Below are 10398 nucleotides of genomic sequence, written 5' to 3'. Positions count from 1 at the left end.
CCTTTCATCAAACAATTTGGGAGTCTTTGGAAGGCATTTCACAAATCAGTGAGACTCTTCACAGAGCCTGACCTTTATAAAAGGGACACATTAGAGGAACCCATTTGTTGAAAATTTGTGAAAAGTAGCCATTCTGGAAAGACTCAAAATGATAATTTTAGTCGAGCACATTGGCGCACACCTAACCCCAGCACTCAATGGCTGAGGCAGCAGGATTGCCATGGGTTTAAGGCCAGCCTGGGCTACATAGCAAGATTTTGTCTAAGAAATAAAAACTTCTTTCTATTGAATGTTATCCAATAGCATTTCCTGTTGGGCTAGAGAATGATTATGCAAAAGAAATCTCCTTCCTGAGAGGCTAGACAGATGTTGAGTAATAAGAATAATGATCTTTAAACAGATACTAACATGCTTACAAGAGACCCGTTGTCATAGTTACCTAGTTACCAGGTCACTATTTCCATTAAAGGAGGTCAGGTCCTGGCTTCAATTTTGAGAAGAGATTTACATGATATACAAGGAGAAATTCCCAACCTGCAAGAACCAGATGTTAGCAGGGAAATTGTTGGGACTTTCTAGCAAGACCTGGGTGTCACCAGCCTGACCTCATATGTATAAACTTGTGTGGCACTGGGGGCCTTGCTTGGGGCCCATCCCTTCTCCTGAGATCCTACTTGTCTGTGGTTTTGGAGGAACTTCAGGCTGGAGAAGAGCCTGATGCTTCAGAAGCTTTTTCACAAAACACAGGTTTGAGGCTTGGTTTATATTATAGCTTGGTGGCGTAAGCACCTGCCTGGCAAGCACAAGGTCTAGAATTCGATCCCTGGTACCACAGAAAACAAAACAAAACAAAGAACACAGGTTCCCTCTGTGTAAGTGTTCCTGGGAAGAGGAGAACTTGGAAAACTTGCCTTCGTAGTTTTGCTCTGTCCTCTTAATTGAATACTGTGGCTCTGATCTCTGGCTTTTGGTCTAAATACTTGGCCCCGCAGCCATACACAGGCCATCTGTGGGAGAATCCTCCAAGAGAGCAGGGCAGAGGCAGCAGGCTGGGGATGCTTCCACGTAGGTGGAACAGTAGCTGATGCACAGCCTTGTCCTTATCCCCAGCTCTACTCCTGGAGCCCTCAAACTAGGCCTGGCCCAGTCCTGTGTCTGAGAGCCTATGTCAAACACGTCATGTTCACCCAGGTACACATATACATACATGCACACACCAAAAGATTGAATAACACTTAGTTTGGGTTTTGCCTGGGCATAGGACAAACTGTGGGCTGATGTAGCAAGAATGCTTGGCTTATGTCGTGTTGTCCAAGAAGCCAGAGAGACAATTGCGTCAGTACTAAAGGGCCTGGCTAGGCTGGCCATTGGAGGGGACACCAGGGACTGTCTGCCAAGTGTGAAAGTCATCTTAGAGTGCAGGGGAGAGGGCGTAGGAGGGCGAGAGCTGAATGCTCTCAGCTAACGTGGAATCTTCACACACGTCTTGGGCGGCGCTGTGTACACACTGAGTGTGAGGAGGACCTCACTTTCACTGCAACCCATCAATGGACTGGAACCAGGTTAAGGAGAGGTTAGCTCAGTTTCTTCACTAGTGGTAGCCACAGGCTGGCTCTCAAAACCTGGTGGTTTTGTGAGGACTGTGTTCCCATCCCTGCTTAACATATTAGGGCTGAGGGTTTTGAAGGAATTCCTACTAATGAGAAGAATATCTACATGTCAACCATGCTAAGCCTTTCTTCACTGTAATCCTCAGAAGAATTCTGAGGAGGGGTATAACTATGCTTATTTACCAGTGGGGAAACTGAGGCTGAGTAGTTTGGTCATTTGCCTAAGACCACACAACTTACTAACTAAAGTGTGCAGGGTTTGAACCTAGCTCTGTTCAAACCCAGAGCACATGTTTGAAAATCTACATTACACCATAGTGATGGCTGCAGTATTGTCAATTTTTAGCACATTACTCCACTACTTCATTTAGCATCTTATGAGTTAATGAATTTTGTTTTAGTCTATGTAGCTTTAGATAATATTCAGAAATCTACACTTAAGGGCCAGGGAGATGGCTCAGTAGAATAAATGCTTCCCTGGAAAGCGCAAGGGCCTGAGTTCAATTCCCAGTTCCTGAAGAAAAAAAAAGAAATCTACACTTAGGCTTTAAGTTGTCAAACTTTTATATAGGATTGTAACTAGGGAAGGGTTTTGTTTTGTTTTGCTTTGCTTTGCTTTGCTTTGTTTGGGTGTTGGGATTGAACCCAAAGCCCACACTGAATTACATTCCCAGCTCTTTTGAAACATTTTTTATTTTGTGACAGGGTCTTGCTAAGTCACTAAATTGCACAGGCTGGCCTTGAACTTGCTATCTGTCTGCCTGTACCTCAGAGAGCTGGGCTTAGGCCTGCGCCACCATGCCTAAGGAAAGGTCATAGTTTGAGCATAATGTCTTTAAATAGCCTGTCGGGGCTGGTGAGATAGCTCAGTGGACTAAGCACCTGCTTAGGCAAGCACAAAGAGCGGAGTTTGATCGCCAGTACCACATGCCACGCCCAGCCTGCCCCATGGGTGCGCTGAACTAGCCACTGAGACTGGGTGTGGTGGTGCACACCTGTAATCCCAGCATTGCAGAGGCTGAAAACAGGAGGATCACAAGAGTCCAAGCTGTGTAGTGATACCCTGTACCAAATACCTAAAAAATTAAAAACATGTAAATAAGTAGCCTGTCATTTAGGGCCCTCATCCAGAGGCCGACTCTTGTCTCTGTGACCTCCAGGTATGTCTTTGCCCATTGGTGTGAGGGGCTCGTCGGGACAACCCAGCCTGAGCCACTCATTCTGGGAGAAGTGGGAGAAGACCACATTCCTTAGGGAAGGAAGGGGTCTGGGGAGTTACTCTCTAAAGTTATGCATGGCAAAATAAATGTTTTATTTCACACTACTTTGGGGATAGAGAAAAAGGTATCTTAATACGGATCCATTCTCAGGGGAAAGCGCTTTCTATTTTGTTACACTCTGGCATCTCTGAAGAAGTTAAACAGAGTGTGAGTTCTCAATTTCCTGCAGACATCGACGAGTGCTCAGAGCAGCCCTCCGTGTGCGGCAGCCAGGCGATCTGCAACAACCAGCCCGGCACCTTCCGCTGCGAGTGCGTTGAGGGCTACCGCTTCTCAGATGACGGCAAATGTGTGGGTAAGTTCGCTGGGTGGCACTTCAAAATGTGTTCACACTGTGTGCTGGCTATCTGGTGTGATAATCCTGGCCAAAAGGAATTGTGTTCTGTCCTAGGAAAGGACAGTTTGCAAAAGCAAATGAGACCTAACCTGCCCCCGCCTACCTAGACAGGGCTGTAAGGGGGAAGCAATGTTCTTTACACTGGCAACATTATTGCCTCTTTTTTTTTTTTTTCCCGGAACCAGGGATTGAACTCTCAGGCTCTTGTGCTTGCCAGGCAAGCGCTTACTCTACTGAGCCATCTCCCCAGCCCCCATCGCCTCATTTGTAAGTTGGAGTTTTTTTTTTTTTTTTTTTTTTTTTTGCGGTGCAGAACCAGGGATTGAACTCAGGCCCTTGCGCTTGCCAGGGAAGTGCTTATTCCACTGAGCCATCTCCCTGCCACCCCCCTTTTTTTAATGTATTTGTTACATAGTCTCACTGCGCAGCTTGGATTCATAGTGATCCTCTTGTTTTTAGCCTCCCCAGCACTGGGATTACAGGCATGCACACCAGTGGGTCTCGGTGGCTAGCTCAGCACACCTGGGGGCATGGTATGTGGTGCCAAGGATCGAATCTTGGTCCCTGTGCTTGCCTAAGCAGGCACTTAGTCTGCTGAGCTATCTCACTGGCTCTCATTGTAAGTTTTGTCTTGCATTTGCTTCTTTTTAAGTGTGTGTGTGATGCTAGATTGAACCCAGAGCCCTTGCGTTGTGCTACATCCTCAGCCCATTTACAAAGTTTTATATTTTAAGACAAGATCTCACTGTGTCCCTGAATTCTTCAATTTAAGTTCAAATATGGAATCCTCTTCCTGCCTCAGCTTCCCAGAGCACTGGGGTTATAGGCAGGTGCCACCCAAACACTACCACCACCACCACCATAGCACTTTCAATAAACTTTTTTTTTTTTTTTTTGGCAGAACCAGGGATTGAACTCAGACCCTTGCGTTTGCCAGGGAAGCGCTTATTCTACTGAGCCATATCCCCGGCCCTCAATAAATTTTTAATCATTTTCTCTATGGCTATAAAGGTGTGAGTCTCAGTTCTCCATTGTAATAGTTTAGCCTTGAAAATCATTAAAGTGCCACCTTCCAGGGACTTTTATGCTGTTTTAGTCTGAAAGCTACTTAAGTCCCATCTAAAGTTCCCTTTGCAGCCACTCTAAACATAGTTTCTTAGTCTTACTAAAGTAATTTAATACTGCAGTGTTAATTAGGATAATGAAGCTCTTAGTTGATTATTCTGGTGATGGTTATTATGGGCCAACCTCAAAGAGCCAGGTTGTTAATTCTACCTTTTCTTTTACTGCTGCGTATCGACATTGGTTCCAAGAATTTAGAGTTAAGAGATTCTTGGAGACTTCAGGCCTGGAGGGGAACCAGCTGAAAGCCATCTGGGCTCAACATGTGTGCCTGATTAAGCAGTGTCCTCTGTGCTGTTTCAACCAGTGTCCCCTTGCCCTTCCTGGCTGTTTGCTGAGCCTTGAATGCTTTCCCTTCACTCTGCCTCTGAGCTCACATGAGGAGCCAGAAAGTCCCAGGGTGAGGTGGTGTCCTCAGGGTGGGAAGGAACAGGCAGTTCTCATGTTCTGAGTGTGGCCCAAACATCTGTGAGCTCAGGAGGCCAATTCCCTCTGCAGAGTAGAGGTTTTCTACCACTCTGCTAAAGTTATTTTTCCTCTGAGTAGAGACCATCAGTTTCTCCGTATTTGACCTGACCTTCTCCTCTAATTTTGGAGGTGCGGGAGATTCCAAAGTCATTTCCATCCCGTGGTGGCTCAAACGTGGGTGGTGGATTTTGTGCCGACTGGGTGCAGAGTTGCTGAGACCAGTCTGGGACATGCATGTAGGAGGCGTGCTGACCTTGGGTTTCTGGGTCTGATTGTTCCTGGTGGCCACCTGCACTGGAGGGGCAGGGCAGAGTATGGACCTAACGTCATGCAAATGTCTGCTCCCAAAGACACTCAAGCTCCCAGGCCTCAATTCCTTTTCTGTAAAATGTGTGGTTTGGATGCGATCATTGGTTTCTTGGGCCCTTTGGAGCCCTCAGTGCCTCAGATGCTGCCTATAGAGACACAGAGAGGTCATGGGCAGGCCATTCTCCCCTCTTCTGATCCCCAGCCTTTCATTTCTCTATGAACCACATTAAGAGCAAGATGTTTGAATAATGGATTCCATTGTAGAAAAACAAGGGTGAAAACCAGTGGGGAGGAGGTGGTCCCTGGGTCTCTGCAGGGTTGGGCTTACAGTCTCAATTTTCTCACTGCTAGTGGCCCTGGAAAGTTCCCTCCTGCTCAGATCTCTGCCCCTTTAATCAGCTTCAGTCGTTTCTCAGAATTCCCTGCCCAAACAGTATCCTCGGTTGAAAACCTGGGCTGGGAAGTTTCTCTCTAGGCTGTAGTGGGGGATGTGACAAAGAGCCCAGGCAGTGAGGAGGCTGGTTTGTCTTACTCAGTGTGAGGGGCTGAGGCCCAGGCAGGACACTGGTGACTTTCTCATCCTCTCTGGATGCAGACTCTTACAGTTCAGTGACATGAATTAAACCTATTTTTGTGAAGGAAAGATGAGCCTCAGTTGGCCTGTAAGTCACTTGCTGTCTCCTGACACAGGTGCTCTTCTGAGTGGACACTGGCCTGTGCCCCTTGGCCTCATGTGTGCCGCAGAGTGAGCTTGGGCCTTTTCGCAGTGCACAGCACAGCAGAGCTAGGCATAGCCAGAAGGCTGCTGAGCACGAAGCCACTCGTGCTCCCCTCTTGCCAGTCATATTGTTAGGGAAACTATCTGAATGATTCACTGTGGTTTTGCTTGAGAATTTATGGTACCCAGGGGCCGGTGACTCAGTCTCCTGAGAATTGTGTGCCCTGCCCTGTGCTCCTCCTGTAAGTGGCTTCTTTTGCTGTTTGTCCCTCTTCTTCTTCATCTCCTGCCTGTTCCTCTGTGCCTCACTTCTAAGCCCCAACTTGCCTGCATGTTTCTCCCAGGAACCATGTCACCATCCCAGGTCAGGATGTGGTTCTTCTCCTGGGCTTTCTTCAGAAATGAATGCATCAGAAAGTAGAACCTTGACCTAACAATCTCTGGATTCCTATTTTCAACTCAATTTTTTTCTTTCCCAAGACATTCCCCTGCATTTGCCCTTGTATTCTCCCTATTACTGAAGGGGCAGGGAACTTCCACTCTGCCCAGTGAGGATTGGGGGCAGGGCCGGGTTGTGAGTATTGGTGTCCCATCTGCACTATCAGCCTACTTTCTGGGCAGCTATAGCTGCGGCTTCACCTCTCTGCTGTCGGTCACTAACTCTCCCAGGCTCCAGTGGCTCCTCTGCAGAAATAAAGTCGGCCAGGCCGTCTGGATGCTCTGTTCCTGTGAGAATTGGAGGCAGCTACTGAACCCTTAGGAAACACTTTTTCTCTAGCTTATACCCGGACATTAGCTTAGAATGCTCTATTTACTTAAAAAATGAGAACTGAGCAGCTATACTGTTTAGAGTCATAAAGTGAACTTTGAAAGCTTTGGTAAAAATAAAGTCATTCGGTATAAGAAATTGTCTTACTAAAGACAGATCCAACTTAAAAGATTACGTTATGAATTGCTCTTATCAACGGTTTGAAGATTCTAGAAATACATATGTGAAAATGGTGACTGGGAGGCAACAGTTGGAGCTGCACACATTCGTATTAAGGTCCACTGATTCCTGATGAACTGCAAAGTGGCATAAATGTTTGGTGGAAGCGAGCGGGGAGAGTGGAGTGGGGTTCATTTCCTGGGTGTCACGGCTACGGTGGGAATTTGTCTTCCTTGCCTTTTGGTTTCAATCCTTCGAGTCTCCCCTGCCACATTGTGGTAGCTGAAGGAGCTGGGAGGAAGGAGGACCCTGTAGAAGGGAACATATTCTATTTCCAGAAGGGAACATTTGATGTTGGGGAGAGGAAGAGAGAGATGAGGAGCCCAAGCAAATGGGATGATTGTGCTCAGGCTGGTTAGGCAGATTCTGGATTGCTGTTTTCAGGTGGGGGTGTTTTGTACCACCGGCAGCAACGTCACATCTGGCCACCTTGTGATCAGATTTAGTTTGATGGTGCCTGTCCCAAGAATTAGTGAGCACTCTGGGCTTTGGGAGTCTAAAGTGCTAAGGGCACAGGCCGGGCGTCCAAACCCTAATCCTCGGCTGCCTGTCACTTGGCACAGACCTTTGAAGAGTCTCCTCTTTACTTATGAGTGTCCCAAATTCTTTCTCTGTCCCTTCCCTTGTTTTCCCTTCCTTTCCTTTTCCCTTCTCCTTCACCCTTCCCCTCCTCTGTGCTTTAAGGCAGGGTAAATCAAAAGTCAGCCTGGGGAAGATTCCTCAAGGAGAGATGATTCCTGTCCATTGAATAATCCAGATCCAAGGTCTTCCTGGGAGGAAGAAAAGAGTTGTGTTTTTGTGTGGCAGGGGGTAAACTGTCCTGGGTCTTGGTGCTTGCAGAAAACCAGAAGGAAAATGATCATAGGAACCCCAGAGTAGCAGAATCAGCCTCCCTGGAAACCACCCTGCTCTTGGCCAGACTGGCAGCAGCATGAGGAGGGCACCACTGGCAGCTCTTGACTCTCACCTGCTTGCTCACCCACTTTTCCTGAGGCTGTCGTCAGGGCTGTGTCCCCTCTGCTGGCTTCCTTGGTGCCAGATGTCATCCTTGCTGCTCTACAGAGGAGGGACCTAAGTCCCTGAGCAGTAAACAGTGAATCCAAGTCTCAGCTCATGCAGACCAGGTACAAACCCAGGGCCACCCACCCCAAAGGCCCACAGTCCTATTACCTACCTACCTCATAGTGCTGGAGAACCTTCTTTTACCTTGTTGAGAAGTAAGTGACATTGGTTTTGGCATTGGCAGTGAAGGTGGGCTAGAGTCACAGATACCATGTGGTTTCAGATTCTTGGCTCCAGAAGCTTCCATGACCACGGTGCTATGGGAAGTGTAGCCTCTGCAGATGTCCTGCCTCCATTTCCAGAGGATAAGGCTTGTGAGTAGTGACAGGCTGGAGTCAGCTGAGGGGAAAGGCAGGTTGAATGAATGGAATGACTAGCCAAGGTGTCAAAGGCCTGACCCAGGGGAAGAAATAAGACCTGAACCTACCAGGGAGTAGGGAGCACCCTGGAGGTCCCTCATCAAGCCCACTGCGTGAAACTGATGGAGTGAGGGAGCTGGGCTGGCCCCGGCCTGCCCAAGGACTTTCCTCAACAGTGTACTTTGACCTTTTGTTCTGAAGCTATCGTGGACCAGCGCCCCATTGACTACTGTGCCACTGGCCTCCATGATTGTGACATCCCCCAGCGGGCCACCTGTATCTACATGGGAGGTTCCTCCTACACCTGCTCCTGTCTGCCAGGCTTTTCTGGGGATGGCCGAGCCTGCCAAGGTATGTAGTCACCCTGAGTTTTCTCTCTGTGTCACTTGGAAAGGTCTCCTCAGTAGTAGCTACCTTGCACCCATTCCTAGGCATCCCTGACCCCTTCACCCCACCCCAAGCATAAGAAAGCAGTATGGTCCTGGATTCACTGGGGACATGATCTGTTTCTTGCTTCTCCATGGCTGGAACCGTGATGCCTTTGGGGGCTGTTCTCAGTGATGATACTTACCCTCCCCTCCCTGGCTTGTTCTGAGGGCTTTTTGTTTAGGCAACAGTTAGATACCTGCTCTCTGCTGCAACCCCAGGACTTGTTAGTCTTTTACAAGAAAAACAAGTAGTCCCTGCACATGTGCAGTGTAAGTCCATCCTTTTACTTAGTAAGATACACATCATCACTGGGCAGGCTTGCCCTGACTTTCTCCCCCAACAGCAGAGTTCCCTTCCTGAATAAGTGGCTGCAGAGTCACTGAACAAAGTTCACACAGGATCTTTTCACACTGGGGGTCAGCCCACTGGTGATTGCCAGGTGCTCACAAGAAACCTTAGGTAAGATAACAGAGTACCTCAGGTCTTTCAGTTGGCAAAACTGTTTGACTGTGTACTGGGGAGTGTTTCTGAAAAGCCCACACTTTCTAAGGTGATATGGGATACTGTCTCTTCATGCTTCTTGAGTGAATTGTCTCTGGTCTCCAGAGCGTTCCTGTCTACAGCTAATGATCTCTCTCTAGATGTTCAGGCATTTCAGCAGCTCTCGCTTTTGGTGAAAGGGCTCAAATGATGAAAATGTACCTTTTCTTTTTCCTTTCTGAAAGTTTGATTTCTCATGAGGACATTATTGCCAAAGGAAAACACATTTATGAATGTCCTAGATCAGTGATGGCAAACCTTTTAGATCATCCTGTGACACAAAGCCTGCTGTGGCGCCCATGTCTTAGGTTTGCCACCATTGTCGTAGGTGGATGTTGGGGACTTAGTGTCTGAAAATTAATGTTTAGTGAGTTACTGTTCCAAAAAGCTGGTTCTCATAGATAGCAGTAAGTGGGCTAAACTACTGTGTAAACCACAAATTCTGGGAGCAATTTCACTGACCCTGGGCCTATGCCTGTTTTGCAGATGTAGACGAATGCCAGCCTAGTCGTTGTCATCCTGATGCCTTCTGCTATAACACCCCAGGCTCTTTCACGTGCCAGTGCAAACCTGGCTACCAAGGAGATGGCTTCCAATGCGTGCCTGGAGGTAAGGGGCAACAGTTGGAGGTGGCAGAGTTGGTGGTCCATTGCTGTACTCATGAGGGCTGAGTACATGGTCCTAGGGCATGAGGCAGTAGTAGGAGACGTCAGGGACATCCTCGCCTCATGTGGTCCAAACGCAATGAGAGAGAGCAAGGGCTGTGTCCCCCTGTGCCATTCATGGCCACACTCCGCTTCCTCCCACTAGGCTCCAGCTCCCAAAGCTTGAACTTCATCCCAATAGGGCCATGGGGTGGGGACCAAGCTTCAAACCTGCCCTTTGGGGACAGGCAAGGTCCAAACCACAGCAGTGCCTCATGTATGTCTGTTCTATGGCATACTCATGGTCATCTTCTCATCTTCATCAGGTAAGTGCTGCGACTATCTGTTTACCTGGAGGGTGTGCCAAAGAGGAAAAAAAATGCTCTTTTTAGGTTTCCCAAGTAGTGAATGCTAGAACTGGAATGGTCAGGTGGACTTCCAATGTGGAGTTAGTCCTTCAGACAGCTCTCGTCTTGACATGAGGTTAAAAATGTGCTTGAAGGGGGGCCCGCCCCTTAGCTCAGTTCTTTAA

The 10398-nt window shown here is 47.9% G+C and overlaps 1 protein-coding gene across 1 annotated transcript in view; it reads left to right on the top strand.

Moving 5' to 3' along the window:
* The window catches only part of Nid1 (nidogen 1), an 88588-nt gene that overhangs the window by 46678 nt on the left and 31512 nt on the right, over positions 1–10398 (top strand). Inside the window, exons 10-12 of the mRNA XM_023700861.1 lie at positions 3060–3185; positions 8455–8604; positions 9709–9831. Coding sequence (XP_023556629.1) covers positions 3060–3185; positions 8455–8604; positions 9709–9831 — 399 coding nt within the window. The remainder of the gene's footprint in view (positions 1–3059; positions 3186–8454; positions 8605–9708; positions 9832–10398) is intronic.

The sequence above is a fragment of the Octodon degus genome, unplaced genomic scaffold, assembly GCF_000260255.1.
Source record: "Octodon degus isolate 3935 unplaced genomic scaffold, OctDeg1.0 scaffold00127, whole genome shotgun sequence".
Lineage (NCBI taxonomy): Eukaryota > Metazoa > Chordata > Mammalia > Rodentia > Octodontidae > Octodon > Octodon degus.
This window is presented reverse-complemented; position numbering and strand designations above follow the sequence as displayed.